Source organism: Ictidomys tridecemlineatus, chromosome 5, assembly GCF_052094955.1.
Source record: "Ictidomys tridecemlineatus isolate mIctTri1 chromosome 5, mIctTri1.hap1, whole genome shotgun sequence".
Lineage (NCBI taxonomy): Eukaryota > Metazoa > Chordata > Mammalia > Rodentia > Sciuridae > Ictidomys > Ictidomys tridecemlineatus.
Genome location: NC_135481.1, coordinates 89,635,075 through 89,653,042, shown reverse-complemented (window position 1 = coordinate 89,653,042; position 17,968 = coordinate 89,635,075). Strand labels below are relative to the sequence as shown.

At 55.0% G+C, this 17,968-nt stretch overlaps 1 protein-coding gene and 1 long non-coding RNA gene across 19 annotated transcripts in view; one reads left to right on the top strand and one right to left on the bottom strand.

Moving 5' to 3' along the window:
* Positions 1 to 17,968, bottom strand: part of LOC106145317 (uncharacterized) — a 57,850-nt gene that overhangs the window by 37,368 nt on the left and 2,514 nt on the right. The window lies entirely within an intron of this gene.
* Positions 159 to 17,276, top strand: Carmil3 (capping protein regulator and myosin 1 linker 3). 17 transcript variants are annotated; one of them, XM_078050292.1, is made up of 41 exons: positions 164 to 645; positions 792 to 894; positions 2,212 to 2,306; positions 2,572 to 2,622; positions 2,710 to 2,769; positions 2,855 to 2,970; positions 3,156 to 3,253; positions 3,489 to 3,559; positions 3,659 to 3,732; positions 3,956 to 4,031; positions 4,107 to 4,195; positions 4,700 to 4,794; positions 5,018 to 5,104; positions 5,315 to 5,424; positions 5,567 to 5,644; positions 6,180 to 6,256; positions 6,336 to 6,440; positions 6,531 to 6,600; positions 7,042 to 7,123; positions 7,222 to 7,318; positions 7,469 to 7,523; positions 7,604 to 7,776; positions 7,972 to 8,040; positions 8,237 to 8,330; positions 8,424 to 8,522; positions 8,882 to 9,010; positions 9,174 to 9,287; positions 9,730 to 9,905; positions 10,657 to 10,744; positions 10,871 to 11,008; positions 11,269 to 11,332; positions 11,471 to 11,679; positions 12,184 to 12,287; positions 12,903 to 13,218; positions 13,569 to 13,697; positions 14,360 to 14,426; positions 14,535 to 14,624; positions 16,195 to 16,313; positions 16,398 to 16,572; positions 16,705 to 16,824; positions 16,926 to 17,276. In XM_078050292.1, the coding sequence occupies exons 1-41, from the start codon at positions 220 to 222 to the stop codon at positions 16,952 to 16,954; spliced, it is 4,617 nt and encodes a 1,538-aa protein (XP_077906418.1). In that variant the 5' UTR covers positions 164 to 219; the 3' UTR covers positions 16,955 to 17,276. The 17 variants fall into 17 exon arrangements, with proteins under 17 accessions (XP_077906425.1, XP_077906426.1, XP_077906423.1 ...); XM_078050290.1 differs by having other exon boundaries at positions 166 to 645; positions 12,187 to 12,287; positions 16,392 to 16,572; XM_078050291.1 differs by having other exon boundaries at positions 166 to 645; positions 16,392 to 16,572; positions 16,929 to 17,276.

The following is a 17,968-nucleotide window of genomic DNA, read 5'->3' as shown; positions in this document are numbered from 1 at the left end:
GGGAATAGGGACGAAGTCCCCCAGATCCCGCCAGGTCCTCTCCCAGGATCGCCCTTGGTTTGGAGTTCCCTCCAGGGTCAGCAAGGACGAGCTGAATGGGTCCTGAGCTGGGGGGGGGGGGAAGGGAGGGGCTCTGCAAGAATGGCCCAAGGAGGTGTACCCAGGCCCATGAACAAAGAAATTGGGGGTTCTGCCCTAGGTGCCCAGTGAGTAGGTGGTATGGAGAGCAGGAACGCTGTCCTCGGCCCGGGAGATACCCCAAACACCAGGCGACGTGCTCTGGGCCTCTCACTAGGTAGCCCGCAGGAGGGGTCGGCGCGAGCGCGCGCGGGGTCTCACGCGGTTCGGCAGCGCAGCGCGCATGCTCAGTTCAGCACTTCTCCGGGCGGGGCGGGAGACCCGGCGCTCCGAGGCGGGGGGAGGAGCGCTCGCGCAGCCGCCCCTGACTGGAGCGGGCTCGGTCGCTGCTGCAGCGCTCAGCGCCCGGGCCCTGCCGGAGCCGGGACTAGCATGTGCCGCGGCTCCCCGGCGGCGGCAGAGGCGGCGGCGGCTCCTCTGCAGCAACAGCAGCAGCAGCAGCAGCAGCAGCAGCAGCAGCGACCGCCATGGCCAAGGCCAGCGTGGAGCTCACCCGCGAGCTGCAAGGTAGGAGGCTGCCTTGGTCTCCGGGACGCCCCGTCCGGGAGCATCCCAGACCAGTGCTTTCCTGCCCGCGGTCAGACCCAAGCCCGGCGCCTCCTGCCCCCTCATGCATCCTCGCTCCAAGGCAGACCCCTACTCCTGCATCCCAGCTCTGGCATCGCTGTCCCCGGAGCATCCTTCTCTGCCCCGCTCGCCTCACCCTACCAAGGACCTTCCTATCCTGGAGCCGCCCGTCCCGCTCTTGGGTGACAGGTGCAGTTCCTTTGCGCTTTCTGGGGCTGACGCTTAGCGTTCCTGACCCACCCCTCAGTGAGGTGTCCAGTGTCCCCTCCTTAGAGTCCTTGCTTTCCCCCACCCCCGCCGGGCGGGGCCAGGCCCGCCCCCGCCAGGCGATGGGAGCTGCCCCTGGTCCTGACCGCTGCTTGTCTTAACACCCTCCCTCTTCTCGGCCCCGCCCCGGAACTGACCCAGGAGAGAGCCCCCTAGATGCCTGGCATCGACCAGGCCAGCGGGGCAAAGAAGGGAGTCAGGAAAGAGGCTCTGGACTGAAGCTAAAATCAAAAGCAGGGTCCCTTCAGCTTACCTCCAACAGCCCCCTTCCCAACCTGCCCTCTTCTCATTACCCACCACCCACACTTCAAAGCCTCTTCTGGTTTCATAGGTTCTCATACTTCGCCCAAACCAAGGCCTGCCCCAACCCCCAGCAGTGCCACAACCCTGACCCCAGAGGCTGAGCACAGGCTAGCCCACGCAGAGAGCAGGAGCTCAAGGATGCTAAGAGCCATGATGCACTGTGGCGATTTCCCACAGATACCCTCACACACTGGATCACAATCATGAGATGTGTGTATACACATCTTTACAGAAACTGTACCTCCACCACACACATGTACCCCCACTGCACACGTGTACATATGCACACTATGGGATATCCGAATGGTTCTGCCAGCAAATGGGTATGTGGGTATGGGGCTCATTTAAACATTAAATCCTTCCCCCACCACCACCAACACACACATACATACACACACACACACACACACACACACACACACACGAACTGTCTGGCACTGTGCCCTTTCACAGTAGCAAGCCAGCAGACTCATTCACACTTCTCTGTCCCTGCCAATGCCACACTCAGGCTCCCTGGCATTGTCAGAAGGCATACATACACAGTTGTAGTAAAGTCAGACTCCCACACCCAGACCACCTAGGATACAGTCAGGGGACACCCCCACACCCCCACATACTGACTCACTGTGTATGTGTTGATGGGCTGGAGAAATCCTTCACACCCTCAGAGGTGTAAGACATACCCTCCCACAGGCAGTGCCACTCAGCTACTGTCCCCTAACTCAGGGACATCAGGAGCCAGAGTTTTCTCCATTCTACATTCCCTCTCCAATAGGAAAAGTCACCCATGAAGGAAAAGTCTCTGTCCCATACTTCTTTGTCCCTGTTTCTCTCTCCTCTAATCTGCCCCTGCCTCTGCCTCTATCTGAACAACCCTGAGGGAGTGGGGGTGGCCAGGGTGAGGGGAGCTCTGAGCAGGCCCCCACCCATCTGCAGACAGCATCCGGAGGTGCCTGAGCCAAGGGGCTGTGCTCCAGCAACATCGAGTGAAGCTAGAGACAAAACCCAAGAAGTTTGAGGACCGAGTGCTGGTGAGGGCATTGATCTTGGTGGGGTGAAGGGAGTTGGTGAGAGCAACTGAGCTGTAGGGAGCTAGACAGGAGAGACAGAAATGGGAGAACAGCTGAGGAGATAAAGCCTGGGGGAGGGGCAGGGCGGGCTGGGCTGATGTCTAGGAACCTAAGGTAGGGCAGGAAAGAAAAGGAGACTCCAAGAGCAGAGTTGAGGAGGCTAAAGGAAAGCAGGATCACCAGGGCCCAGGCAGCTGCCATGAGCAGCTGATACTCTTCTCTGCAGGCCCTGACCTCCTGGCGCCTCCACCTCTTCCCCCTTAAAGTCCCTGCCAAGGTGAGTTGAGCAGAGAAGACTAGCATGCTCCCTTCTCAGCCTGGCAACAAGGTCCTAATCAGGAACTGAGCATCTCCATCCCTCCAGGTGGAGAGCTCCTTCAATGTCCTGGAGATCCGTGCCTTCAACACGCTCAGTCAGAACCAGGTGATCACCAGGGTTCTGCATCCCACTATTGGGCCAACTGGAGGAGGGAGTCAATATCTAAGGCTCTGCCGCTCCCTCCCCCCAGATCCTGGTGGAGACGGAGCGCGGCATGGTGAGCATGCGACTGCCATCAGCTGAGAGCGTGGACCAGGTGACGCGACATGTGAGCTCTGCCCTCTCCAAGGTCTGCCCTGGCCCTGGGTGAGTGGCAAACAAGGGGTATCTCAAAAGATTAGACAACAATGAAACTTAGACAACTAGACAACCTAGAAAAAGAGTGCTCATATTCCCCTCCTGCTTTTTCCTGGGGGTACAAAAGCTATAACGGGGGAAATAATTGAGAGCCTCTTTCGATCCCACTCTTGGATGATTTGTTCATTTTCCAGGTGTTTGATCCGACGTGGAAATGTGGACACACCTGAGGGCCCCCGAGACACATCCCCCAACTCTGAGACTTCAACATCTACCACCCATAGTGTGTGTGGTGAGCAGGGGCAAACACAAGGAATGTGGGATCCAGGTCACTCTGCCCCATGTCCAGAGCCCTTTGTGCATGGGATTTTGCCTTGAGGAGTCTTTGCCTGCCTTGATGTTCCCGGATCGCAGGAACTTCATGATGTAGCAGGAACCTAGGATACTAGCACATATGGTGACCTTGAACCCCAAGCTGTTTCACATCCCCTTGCCCTTCACAGAGCCAGTCCATCTCCTCTCCACAGGTGGCTTCTCCGAGACCTATGCTGCCCTGTGTGACTACAATGGGCTGCACTGCCGTGAGGAGGTGCAATGGGTGCGTTGAGCAGGGACTTAGCAGGGAGCCAGTGGGACCTGGAGGGAGGAGCAGATGAGGGGGTGGGGAGCAGGTGTGAGCTAGTTCCATCTCTCCAAGGATGTGGATACCATTTACCATGCTGAGGATAACCGCGAGTTCAATCTTCTGGATTTCAGCCACTTAGAGAGCCGGTAAGCAGTTGGGGCAGAGACTCAACCCCTAAATTCCCCACCTCTGTTCAACCCTGGCCCTTCCCAGGATCTCCTTTCTGGTCCCACCCAGCCCCTGCTCTATCTCCCCAACTCCACACTCCCAACTCCACTGCTATCTAGCCATCTTTCCCCATCATTGGTCTCTTCTTTCCTACCCCAGCCACCTACTTACCACTTCCTCCTCTCTTCACTATCCCCACAGAGATTTGGCCCTAATGGTGGCAGCCCTGGCCTACAACCAGTGGTTTACCAAACTCTACTGCAAAGACCTGCGGCTGGTAGGAAGTAGGAGAGAGGGGAGGGCAGGGGAGTGTCCTCCTTGGCTCCTGATCTTAGAACCTTTCTGTCCTCAGGGTTCAGAAGTTCTAGAACAGGTGCTACATACCCTGAGCAAGTCGGGGAGCCTGGAAGAGCTAGTGCTGGACAATGCTGGACTTAAGACGTGAGGCCAGCTTCCTCTGTGGGCAGTGGTATCCCCTTCATGTAGTCTTAAGAGTTCTAAAACCTCAGAGCATGGGGTCCCTGAACTATCTCATCCAGCTCCTCACTTTCCAAAGAGGAAGGAAGCTGAGACCCAAAGAGGGCACAAAGCAAGTTAGTGATCAAGCTGGAACTCAGACCTCAGGCTCCCAATGCCCAAATTCATTGGCCTTTCCCTAGTTCTTGCCATACCTTATCCCTGTTTTCCATCAAATGCCAAGCAGGGTGGCAGTCTTGACGACTCAAAGCTGGGCTTTGTCTCAGCACAACTTCCTAAGGTGTGGCATGCCCTCAGGTACTCCAGAGAGGTGACAAGGTCCCTGGCAGGCCCCAAGCTGCTCCCCTGTTCTGAGGGCCTCTGACCATTGCAGCGCCAGCCAGACAGGCAGGTAGAGGAGGAGGGGAAGCCCACGGGTTGGGACCTGGGGCTCAGCTCCGGACAAATCCTTCCTCCCCTTCCCCGAAGGGACTTTGTCCAGAAGCTGGCCGGGGTGTTTGGGGAGAACGGGAGCTGTGTGCTGCATGCCCTCACTCTGTCCCACAACCCCATCGAGGACAAGGGTGAGCCCCAGCCCTGAATTCTATCCCACCACAATGCAGACCCCTGTCCTAGCCCAGAGCCCAACCCGGGTCTGAACAGTGGCTCTTCAGCCTGATGGTAGCCCCTGTCCCAGCATTTCTATCCTTGACCCCAGGCCTGCACCCTACTCAAGCCCCCATTTGACTCTACACCACCTGCACCTACTGCCCAGCTCTCACTGGGCCCATTCTCTCCACTCCTCAGGTTTCCTCAGTCTGAGCCAGCAGCTACTCTGCTTCCCCACTGGCCTCACCAAGCTGTGCTTGGCCAAGACTGCCATTTCCCCCCGAGGTACTCACACCAGAACCCCTAACCTCTGATTGCTGACCTCCCCCAAGTGCTCCCTGTGATGCTGAGCCTCAGAGGTGCACCCACACATCCACATACCATTCCAGGGATTGAGGGTGGAAAATAGCCACATTTAGAAATGGGGAAGGGTCATGTATTGAGGGGAAGAGGTGGGGATGAGGGCCAACCCAGCCCAGTGCTCGCTGTGCTCAGGGCTCCAGGCACTGGGCCAGACATTTGGGGCCAACCCGGCCTTCGCCAGCTCCCTTCGATACCTGGACCTGAGCAAGAACCCTGGGCTGCTCGCCACCGACGAAGCCAATGTGAGTCCACAGAATGTTAGCCCCACCCTTTGCAGAAGCATGCTCAGGATTCAGGGCCAGGGAGTTTTCACCCTGTTGCCCCTGGGGTTAGAGAGACTCTATCATCTCTTCTCCTGTAGCCTGTCTGTCCTTTCTTCCTAAGGCTCTGTACAGTTTCCTGGCCCAGCCCAATGCCCTGGTGCACCTGGACCTGTCGGGGACTGACTGTGCTGTTGACTTGGTGAGGGGTTGGTGACGGGGAGTGCCAGGCTGAGGGGATTTGGGGAGGCTATGATGGGTCTCTGTCTCACCCCTGCCCCTTCTCTGAGTACAGAGGTGGGCAGGCTGCCAGGATGAGTTTAGCAGTAGCTCATACCTATGTGCACTATATCCAGGTCTCGAGATTGCACTTGCTATGCCAAAAGCCAGCCCTCACTCCATTACCCAGCTGTGCACCCTAGCCTAGGGCTGAGTCTCCACTGGTGGGAAAGGATGTTTCCCCTAACTTGAGTAAAGACACCTTAGGAATAGTGGTGGCCCTGCTTTACACATCCACTGCCTGTGAGCCTCTCCATAGTCCAGGGAACCAGACAGGGAATGGACACACTTTCTACAGAGGACAAAACTGAGGCTTTAAGAAGCTGAGTGTGCATCCACAGTGGGCCCTCTCAGGAAGGGAACCTCCCAGACCTTGGTAGGGAGGGCGGAGGGAGTCCTTGACCCACCACACTCCTCACTCCTGGCCCCTCTGAGGCCCCCCATGTCTCTCACCACAGCTTCTGGGTGCCCTGCTTCATGGCTGCTGCTCCCACCTCACCTACCTCAACCTGGCTCGCAACAGCTGTTCCCACAGGTGGGGGCAGGAGGGGCAGGGAGGGACGGGGCAAACTGTGGTCATCCCCCTCCCTTGCTGACCTCAGGGATCTCCACAGGAAGGGCCGGGAGGCCCCACCAGCCTTCAAGCAGTTCTTCAGCAGCGCCTACACACTGAGCCACGTCAACCTATCAACCACAAGGCTGCCCCTGGAGGCCCTCAGGTCTGGTGGGTGCAGGGTTGGGGGTGTCCAAGGGAACCAAAGGGACCTAGAGGAAGGGTAAATGTGGGCCTACTGACCTTCCTCCTACAGGGCACTACTTCAGGGCCTCTCCCTCAACAGTCACCTCAGTGATTTGCACCTGGACCTCAGCAGCTGTGAGGTAAATCCTCACCTGTCACCCAGTGTTCATTTCTCCAACCAGAGTCAAACCCTGGCTCCATCTCACCTCTCACCTCTGTGTTACTCCTCGGCAACCCTTTGCCCTGATCACACCTCTGCTTCCTCTCTCTGGCCCTTTTTCCAGAGACCATTGTGTTCTCCCCACCTAAAGCTTTGGTGGGTGGGAGATACCAGGCTTTTCCAGCAGAGGGCAGGAGCAAGCTGTCTAAGGAATAGCAGTCTTTCTGACAGGGAGAGAGAGAGAGCCTTGAAAAAGGATGGGGTATAGATAAAGGACCTCCCTGGTCTTATACCCACAACCTCGTGTGACCTTGGAACCCTGGCATTACTACTCTTATCTATGAGGATTAAAGGTTCCCTATTCCCCCACTCCATCTCTTACCCCAACCCCGGCCTTCCCTGCTCTACCCTGTCTCTGCAGCTCCGCTCAGCAGGAGCCCAGGCCTTGCAGGAGCAGCTGGGGGCTGTCACCTGTGTGGGCAGCCTAGATCTGTCAGACAATGGTGAGTAGGAGCACCTCTTTGAACAAAGGGAAGAAGCCCTGAGGGGACCCCAGTTAGCCTCGGGCCTCAAGGCCAGGCCTGTGCCATCTACTGACCAGGGTTCGACTCGGACCTCCTGACCCTGGTGCCTGCACTTGGCAAGAACAAGTCCCTCAAGCACCTGTTCCTGGGCAAGAACTTCAATGTCAAGGCCAAGTGAGGCCCCCTTCCCACGCCCAGAGATCCTCATTCTTTCATCCACCCATCCTCTTGGCTCACTGTATTACCCCTGGCCACCTCTCTCCTCCTTCAATAGTATGACCCCAGCCCCTTCCCCTTCTGCTCTGAGCCCCAACTCCCCCACAGGACCCTGGAGGAGATCCTCCACAAGCTGGTTCAACTGATCCAGGAAGAGGACTGTGTGAGTGACTGGGCCTAGGAGGGGACCTCCAGTGGCAGGGGACTGTGGGGACTGGACCCAACCCCTGCTTGCCCATTCAGTCCCTGCAGTCACTGTCAGTGGCAGACTCCCGACTGAAGCTCCGTACCAGCATCCTCATCAATGCTCTGGGAAGTAACACCTGCCTGGCCAAAGTGGATCTGAGCGGCAATGGCATGGAGGACATCGGGGCCAAGATGCTGTCTAAGGCCCTGCAGATAAATTCCTCCCTCAGGTGAGATCCACACCTGGACTCTCTGACCCAAAATTCCAACCCCCCACAACACACACATATGTATGTACACATTCTTGCCTCAATGCCCTGTATTCCAACCTTTGGAAGACCCCCATCCCAGAACTATCACTAAGTCAGGAAAGGAGGGAGGGCTTTAGAGGAAGGGGTGACAAACCAGTGCTCACCTTCCCTCAGAACTATCCTATGGGATCGGAACAATACATCTGCCCTGGGCTTCCTGGATATTGCAAGGGCACTGGAGAGGTAAGTGGACCAAGGCCCTGCCCTGATCCAAGCCCCCTGCCTCCCCTTGCCAGGATCAGGCCTAAACTACCCCAGCCCCAACCAGTCTTCTCCACAGAAGTGTAAGGAAGGACCATGAAAGAGGGGAAATGATGCACAAGGAGTGGGCTTTGGGGAGCAGGGGTCCTGCCCTACCCAGCCATTCTGTGTCCCACAGCAACCACACACTCCGCTTCATGTCCTTCCCGGTGAGCGACATCTCCCAAGCCTACCGCAGTGCCCCTGAGCGCACGGAGGACGTCTGGCAGAAGGTGGAGGGTGCTATCTTAAGCAGGGTGAGAAAGCAAGGGGCAGAGGGCAGCCCATGACCTTAGCCCTGATCCTACCCACTTCATGGTCTCCAGATCCAATGGTGCCTGGTGAGGAACAACCACTCTCAGACATGCCCCCAGGAGCAGGCCTTCAGGCTACAGCAGGGCCTGGTGACCAGCAGCGCCGAGCAAGTAAACGTTTCCCTCTGGGACACATGGGGCATGCAGGGTACAGGGGTAAGGTGGTGAAGTGCATGGGGTGGGAGTAGGAAGAGGCATCATGTAATCACATAACTGGATTGAGCATGTAGGAAAGCAAAAGGACAAGGTATTCAAAACATGGGCTCCAAACATATGTGGGAAAACAACAAGTAGCCCCAGACAAGAGATGCACAGGGTTCTGGGAACTTGACTGAGCATTCAGGAAGGGAATTCTAAAGAGGGAGACTGGGGCTACCCAAAGACATCACTACCACCACTGCCAATGTCAGTACCAGTTGCATGGACCAAAGGGACCTGGGACCCCTGACAATCCTGCCACTGTGCTCCAGATGCTGCAGCGGCTGTGTGGACGAGTGCAGGAGGAGGTGCGGGCACTGAGGCTGTGCCCTTTGGAACCTGTGCAGGATGAGCTGCTCTACGCTCGGGACCTCATCAAGGATGCCAAAAACTCCCGGGCGGTGAGCCCTCTGCAGCCCCACCCTCCCTGACAGTCTGGAGAACCCAAGAAGGCCAACCATACTAACCCAGGAGTGTCCAGGCACCTTCTCTCCTAGCCCAAATCCCCCAGGGACTTTTTAGGCCCTGATTCTGGTCTCTGAACCTAACCCCTTCCTTCCATAGCTGTTTCCCAGCCTCTATGAGCTGGGCCATGTGCTGGCCAATGACGGACCTGTGCGGCAGAGGCTGGAATCAGTAGCCAGTGAGGTGTCCAAGGCTGTGGACAAGGAGCTGCAGGCAAGTCCTGGGGAAGGGAGGAGGCCATGATGGGAACCCAGTGTTGACCAATGTCCAAAGCTAAGAATTGAAGTCAGAGGGAGGGTAAAAAGGAAATGCACAGTTGAGACTACCCACAGTACCCCTGTGCAAAAGCATTACAACAATATGGGGCTTGGATGTTTCTGCTAGCTTTGACCTTGGACCCTAAACTGTAACCTCCCCTTCTCTGAATTCTGATCCTGGGACTGTTTCTCCCCCTGTCTATGTGGTAGGATAGAAGAAGCACTGATTATGAGGTAGGGAAGCCTGAGTGTCCAAGGCTCTAACAGATCTGTGACCTTAGGCAGGTCCCTCAGTGTCACCATGGGGAACTGGAATAGACAGGCTAACGTTTCTTGCACTGAAGTGCCTGCCCTGACTGCTCCCCTTGGGACTCTGGCCTCCCTTCTCCCCACACTAGGTGATCCTGGAATCCATGGTCAGCCTAACACAAGAGTTATGCCCCGTAGCCATGCGGGTGGCTGAGGGGCACAATAAGATGCTGAGCAATGTGGCAGAGCGCGTCACTGTGCCTCGGAACTTCATCCGAGGGGCACTGCTGGAGCAGGCGGGACAGGACATTCAGAACAAGCTGGAGTGAGAAAGAGCATGGGGCTGGGGGTAGGGCTGGACTTGGCTCAGAGTGCATAGGGACTTGGGAACTATCAGCAATGAATAATGAATGGCATAATCTCTGTTGTGAGGGATAAATCTTTAACCAAATGCAACCTTGCTATTTAGAATCTGACTGATCTTTGCCCTAGTATTCATAAGTGCTGAGCTGGGGTTTAGAAGCCCCGGTGGTACACAAACAGGTATATACAGCATGTACCCACATACATATACCAGGAATTGTTTCCTAGAAACAAAACCCAACTTCCTCAAAGACATGAGCAAAGTGATGTATGTCAGACACCTGGATGCCATGTTCTCTTCCTCCCTGTCTTCATTTTCCCTAAAGTGCTTTCACTCTGGGTCTGGGTGCCACCACTCACCAAAGCAAATAACTAAATGAATCTGAAACAGCCAGGCTCAAGAAGTACAGGTTTCTACACTTTCAAGGTTTATTCAGCACCCAAGTTCACCTAGCTCTGTTCCACTGGGGCTCCTGACCTAGAACCTCCTTGCTCCTCCTTCAATTCCTCTTTGACCACATACACGAGGGCTGGAACTAGACATATGTTTGTGGAGACATGACTGTGGTAGACAAAAGATGCCTTCTATAGCAGCCACATTCTCCATGGGCAGCCAAGCCCACTGACCCATTCTCTCAGGCATCTGCGGTAGGGAGGGGCTGAGGCTCTGTGCCAGACGAGGGGTGACTGAGCAGCCCCACCTATGCCTACAGTGAGGTGAAGCTCTCAGTTGTCACCTACTTGACCAACTCCATAGTGGATGAGATCCTGCAGGAGCTGTACCACTCCCACAAGAGCCTGGTAAGTCTTCTGAACCTGGCCAGACTGGGGCATGCCCTCCACCTTGTATCACCCCATCCCAACCTCCCATATCCCTGAGAGGTGGGCAGCTTCCTTGGGATCCTAGTCACACCTATCCTTTCCCAGGCCCGGCACTTGACCCAGTTAAGGACACTATCAGATCCACCAGGGGGGCTGGGCCAAGGGCAGGATCTGTCCTCCAGAGGCCGAGGCCGGAACCATGACCACGAGGAGACCACAGATGATGAACTTGGGACCAACATCGTGAGCCACCCCCCCCTTAACCTGGGTCCTGCCTTTGAACCTATACTACTTTGCCCCCTCCCAAGATTCCACTCTCTACCTCTCTGTGCCTGGCCTCCCCTCAAACCCAATCCAGCCCAGCCTCTTCCCTGGTCCCAATGCCTCAGCCCCCTGAGCAGCAGGAGGGAGGATAAACTCCAAAGAAAAGGCTTTAATGAGGAGTAAGAGGCTCCAGTCAAGGGTTCTTGAGCCCTGGCCCCATCCTGTGTCCATTTCTGCAGGACACCATGGCCATCAAAAAGCAGAAACGCTGCCGCAAGATCCGACCGGTGTCTGCCTTCATCAGTGAGTCCCCAGCCTCAGTTCTCATGTCCTCCGGGCTCCTATGCCTTCCCTAGGCCCCCTTTCCCTTTCTTCTCTGTCTCTGCATCCTCTCTTCTCCTATCCCTCCTGCTAGTCCCTCTAATGCTGCTGTACCCACAGGTGGGAGCCCTCAGGACATGGAAAGCCAACTGGGGAGCCTGGGGATCCCCCCTGGCTGGTTCTCAGGACTCGGGGGCAGCCAGCCTTCAGCTAGTGGCTCCTGGGAAGGTCTATCTGAGCTGCCTACTCATGGTTATAAACTAAAGCATCAAACACAAGGGAGGCCCCGGCCCCCCAGGACCACCCCACCAGGACCAGGTCGGCCCAGTGTGAGTCCCAAAGACCTTACAAAGGACTGACTTTCCTTAGCAATGCTATTGTCAGGGATTCCAGCTTTAGGACCTAGATGCCAGAGATATTAGCTTTGGGGAATTGGGCAGGAGACCAAGCAAGCCATTAAACAGTTAAGGGATTATCCATTTTAGATGGGAGCTAGACCTTATTGCAGATAATAAATCTCCATCTAGCTAGGGATGGTGGTACCCAGCTACTCAGGAGGCTGAGGCAGGAGGATTTCCTGAGCCCATGAGTTCAAGACCAGCCTGGCAACACAGCAAGACCCCATGTCAAAAAAAGAAAGAAATCTCTGTCTACCAGGCAGTAACATTCTAATTTTTATGAAGGACAAAGCCAAGAGCCACCAAGCTTAGGAAATGCCTAGGTGAATCAAAGTCTAAATTTCCATTGGGCCAAGTCCAAAGGGAAGGCTCTGAGAGGTTGGGAGGTGGGACTTCTGACCCAGATGAGCTATCCCACAGGACTCTTCCTCTTAGCAGGTACCAGTACCTGGGACTCGTCAGGAGAATGGAATGGCCAGCCGCCTAGATGAGGGGCTAGAGGACTTTTTCAGCCGAAGGGTCATGGATGAAAGTTCCAGGTATGATGCCTAGACACACTCCCATTTTCAGTTCCTATCCTCCCAATTCCCCTGAAGTCTCTCCAACAACAGTGTCCCCACAACAGTCTCTCTGGGACATTTTTCCACATTTTTATCCTTCTCCCACATCCTTTAACTCCTATGCCTCTAAGTCTCCTCATGACAGTTAAAAAGGATGGAGCCAGCATGAACTACCAGATTGGGATGGTAGGGACAGGGCAGGGGGTGAAAGGCCCTGGGATGGGTGGCCCATTAGTAGTATGAGGCCCTGAGGCCAGTGGCCTCCATCTTTGTCTTACACAGACTCCCTAGGATATGTCCAGGAAAAAGCCAGGACACTTGGAGGAGAAAAAATTGTTGCCAAGGCGAGGGGGTAGGCAGTCTGGGAGGAGAGAGTCAATTTAAGGGAAACAGACTACTGGAGGTTTATGATGGGGAAGAAAAGGACACCACCTCCTCTGAGAACTAAGGAAGTGGAAAGGCGCACAGGGCAGCAGGAGAGACCAGATGAAAGAGAGAAATGGGATATTCATTAGACCCAGGATGAACCAACACCAGCACCACTCTGGGCTCTGCATCTAGCGTTTGTCACTAACTCACCCCAACTCTGCCCAGCTACCCCAGGACTCTGAGGACTGTTCGGCCAGGCCTCTCAGAGGCACCACTGCCTCCACTCCAGAAGAAGAGGCGCCGAGGCCTGTTTCATTTTCGGAGGCCCCGGAGCTTCAAGGGGGACAGGGGACCAGGGTCCCCCACTGCTGGACTCCTCCTTCCTCCACCCCCACCCCCACCCCCAACTCAGGAGAGCCCTCCCAGCCCAGACCCCCCGAGCCTCGGCAATAACTCTTCTCCCTGCTGGAGCCCAGAGGAAGAAACCAGCCTCCTCCCTGGATTTGGTGGGGGAAGGGGACCTTCCTTCCGTAGGAAGATGGTAAGTCAGGCAGGAGGTGCTGCGTCCTCCCTTTCTCCTGTCCCTCACATAGCCCATTTGCTAACATCACCCCAACATTAATGGGAGAATGTTAGGGCTCAAGGTACTGAGGAGCACTGGTCATTCCAATTCTCCTTTCCTTGAGAATGGACTAGTATCTGGTAGTCCAGAGCATGCCAGGAGTGCTGTATGAAAAATGATGACATTGGAAGGACTTCTCTCAGGGTCATGGCAGGGCCTCCCCAGGGCCAGTGACTCAGTGGGGTGGGGGGTGCTCCCACTGCTCCCCTGCTGCCCGTGTAGTTCCTTCTCCATCAGGAACTGCTTGTAAACAAGAGACCTTGTTCCAGGGCACCGAAGGGTCAGAGCCAGGGGAGGGGGACCCAGTTCCTGGGACAGCACAGCAGCCAAGGGCCCATGGTGTTGCCCTTCCTGGATTGGGAAGAGCCAAGGGTTGGAGCTTCGACGGGAAACGAGAGGTGAGAGGAACCTGGTACTACAAGCTGAGGGTCCTGTGGGTCCCTGTCCACCATCCCCCTTCCTGCTCCCTCATTGCTGGTGATTCCACAGAGAATGCAGGTGCTTTGGAGTTGGAAGCTGTTGGCTGCAGTTCTCTGCACTACCCATGCTTGCCATGGAATTTGGGACTAGCTACTAAACCTCTTGGATATTGTAAAATACGTGGTTGGAGGAGTCATAAAACTACTCACCTCTAGTGCTCTTCTTCCCAAACTTTGGTAACTTGATTGCAGCCCATTTATGACTGATTTTCACCTTATCCATGTGCCACCTGAATTAGTATTTATGTAATATTTTTATTTAAATCAATTCACCTTTTTTTAAACTTAGTCTGGACATAAGCGTTATCATCTTTAAAATCTCAGGCACTTTGTATAAGTTATTTTTCTATTATACATAGAATAAACATCTATCTATTAAGATAGAAGTATGTTAATTTGTGTAAGCCATTTCTTGTGCCCCCAGGATGGTATGGGTGCCACTTGGGAAACATAGTCCAAGTATCTAGGAAGTAGTGACATGAAAATGACATGAGATGCCAGAGCAGAAACCATTTGTCAATTGCAGTCCCCCATGGAGGGGGCTTTTCTCATGACCTGATCTGACTTACCCATTCTTTCAGGGCACAGGCCCAGACCTGGATGACAGCACCCAGGCTTGGCAGAAAAGGCGCTCTTCAGATGATGCAGGTGAGATTGCTCATCCTTGCTCCCCTCCTTTGACCCTTCTCTCAGGAACCCCTCCTAATTTGCCCTTTCTCTTTCTTCCTTTCCCTTTCCCATCTCCTTCCATTCCAGGGCCTGGAGCCTGGAAGCCACCCCCTCCCCCTCAAAGCTCCAAGCCAAGCTTCAGTGCCATGCGGCGAGCAGAGGCCACATGGCACATAGGTATGGAGAGCCCCTTCCCAGGCAGCAGCACCAAATATCCAGGGCATGTCCAAAGAAACAAAAGCTGTGGCTTCTGAGCTGGGGAATTTCCCACCAACATGGGGCAGTGAGAAGTCAATGAAAATGTTTAAGGGTATTTTACAAAGCTACATTCAAAAGAGACAAACAGTTCCATCCAAAGAAAACATCTCCAGATCAAAAGTGGTTTCACTACAGCTAACAGACAGGAGCAATGTTTTATCGATGGTTCCAGCAAATTCTCTAGGATAGATGCCACCTCAGACCACCATCAGCACAGCAGTGCCCTCTATAGAGAAGTTCCCATTCTACTCCTTAGGGAGTGCCAGCTATGCCAGGCTCATTTCAAACATTTCAGCCTCCTGTAAAAATACCTCATCGACCTATCAGCGGGTTATTCAGAAAGGTGCCCCAAAGGAGGGGCAAGAGCACTGCTTTGGAGGTCAGACGCCCTGGATATTGGTCCTGCTCAGCCACCCATGATTTTAAATAGGTCATTTATTTTCTGGTCTCATGACTGGAGGAATAAAATGGAGGGAGGACTATTCCAGGTATGATATTTCCCTCCTGCTGGGTTCAGAGTAACTTAAGTATAAAGAAAAGCTGACCAGCTCAGCATTGACTTGAATTTCCAAGGCCTGGAATATGAGCCCTGACAATATTGACATGGACAAAATCTTCCTGTAGACACATACACCCCCTTGCCCTCCTCCACTCCTACCCCTAGACTAATACATACAGGACCAGAAGGAGTTAAAAGATGGGCAGGCAGGTCTGACTTGGGCTGCCTGGTCTCCATAGTCCCTTCGTGCCCCTTTTGGCCCTTGCTCCTCTCTCCCCTGTAGTGCCCAGAGCCAAGCTGATCTGGGCATGACAGTGCCTGTGTGCTTTCCCCATCCTCCAAGGCCAACCCAGCACTGGGGCATCTGTGCTGATTTCTCATCCCTCACACAGACTGGGTCAAGTATTCAAAGCAGGGCTGCATCCTTCATTTAGGAAACCACAGTCAGAATAGGCAGATGCTTCACTGCACACATCCCTCATAGTGACGCATATAGACTCCATTTGCCAGGTGTTTACTCATGCTGCTTAAAAGTTGGGGCAAGGAGGCGCGGGGAGGGCAGCCATGTGCCAGTGTACTCTCCTTGAGACTGTCTCTAAATCAGATTGGCAAACAGTTCTGGGAATGTCAGGCTCAGGCTGCAGTATTGGCAGAGCCCTGGGGCACTGCAGCTCTGGATGGGCAGCCATGCCTGTGGGTCTAACAGGCCCCATGTCCTGGCTCTGCCCTGGTAGGAAAGGGTCTGGGTTCTGCTCTGCAAGAGAGGCATCCAGGCCAGAGGCCCCTCAAGAGGTGATGACCTCAGGGTGATCCTGGAGCTAAGGAAAGGTGGCCATGGGAGGGTAGAAGGGGACATCAAAGGCAGAGATGGAGCAAATGGAACTGAAGGGGGAAAGTCTTGGCCTATGGGGCTTCCCCAGAGGAGGACACCGAGGAGGGCTCTTCAAGCATGCCTTTTCCTGTAGCTTCTTCTCCTCTGCCATCCCCCAGCTGAGGAGAGTGCCCCCAACCACAGCTGCCAGAGCCCTAGCCCAGCCTCCCAAGATGGGGAGGAAGAAAAGGAGGGAGCCTTATTCCCAGAGAGGATGGTTCCAGCCAGGAATGCCAAGGTGAGGGCCAGCAAGGTGGGTGGGGAGGGTGCTTGGATGGGGCAAGAGACGAACCCAGCACCTTCCTTCCTCTGCCAGCTACAGGATCCCCCTTTAGCTCCACGGCCTCCCAAGCCAGTAGCTGTCCCCAGAGGTCGCCGGCCCCCTCAGGTACCAGGAGGCAGGGAGGAGACCGAGGCTGGGAATACAGCCCCAGGAGTCAACAAGTCCCGGCTGAGGCTGGGCTCACAGCAAGACCAAGAGGAGCCTGAAGTCCAAGGTCTGCTTCCCTGGCTAAGTGAGGGGCTCAGGGAACCCTCAGAGACCTTGCTGCCCACATCGGTTCCCCTTAAAAGGCACCCCAGCCTGTGATCTCCCACATATGCCAAGCTTGCTATGAATGTCATTTCAGGGCCCCCTGATCCAGGCCGCCGGACTGCCCCACTGAAACCCAAGAGGACACGGCGGGCGCAGTCCTGTGATAAACTGGAGCCTGATAGAAGACGGCCCCCTGACCCCTCAGGTGCCAGTGGTGAGAGGGCAGGACCCCTTCCCACCTATCTTTCAATCTATTCAACACAGGGTGCTGGCTCTCCCTGCCCAGGAAACAGAGTTCCCTGAATTTGTCCCCAGCAGGAACCAGTGAGCCAGGAACAGACTGACAGCTGCCACGACACCTTCCTCTCCAGCCTTCCTCTCAACATGTGCCTCACAAGGACTCAGACCCCTATCCATCCCTGTTCCCCCAGACTCCTTGCCAGCCCTGTCCAACAGGCATAGGGGAGCTGGAGGCCAGGGACTGGAAGGGAGGAAGCAACCTGGAGAGAGGGAGGCTCTCAGTGCCTGCCTTGATGCCTCGCTCTGCAGAGAGCTTCAGGGTGGGGCCTGTCTCCTCCCCTGGGAGGGTAGATCTCTGTCCCTGTATCCCCAGGGGCTTCTCCCCACTTGTATAGAATAAAAAAGGAAAAAAAATGTCTGCCTCCAGTCTCTGCTGTCTTCCCCATTCACTTCCCACACTCCCACCATCTGCTCCCTTCCCACAAGCCTCTGGGGCTTGGCCTCAGTGGAGGAAAATGAGGAACACCCCACAGGTATGGGGCTGAGGCTCTGAAAGGAGAAGGGGAATAACAAAGCTGCTCAGAAGGGGACTTTCTAAGTCCCTCTGGGAGGGTGGGCTGTTAGTGCAGGGTCAGGGCTGCAAAATGAGACCAACATGGTGTGTGTCCAGCTTTGGAGGATGCAATGGGATGGAAAGGCCCCAACATACCAGGAGGAGATTGGGGAGCAGTGGGGTGTGCATGTGTATATGCATTCACACATATGCTCACTATCAGTGTCACACGTGTCATCCTGTGAGCACCCTCAATAGTCAAAAATCTCAACAGTAGAGTAGCATACAGGTGAACAGAGTCTCTATGACATGAGGAAATCAATGATTAAATTAATCATTTCCCTCAGTACCTTTGATATTCAGAGCCTCTTAACAGCCTCTTCCTCTGTGTGGCCTTCTTGATGTCCTCCCCACTCACCTGCATTCAGCCCCTCCTCACAAGGCCCCACTGCCTTCTCAGCAGGTCGGTGATGTTGCATCAGTCACACTTCATTGCATTTCATATTGGTGTATCATCTCTGCATGTGCGCCTCTCTCTTCCAGACACTTCTGCCTCCCCCAGGGG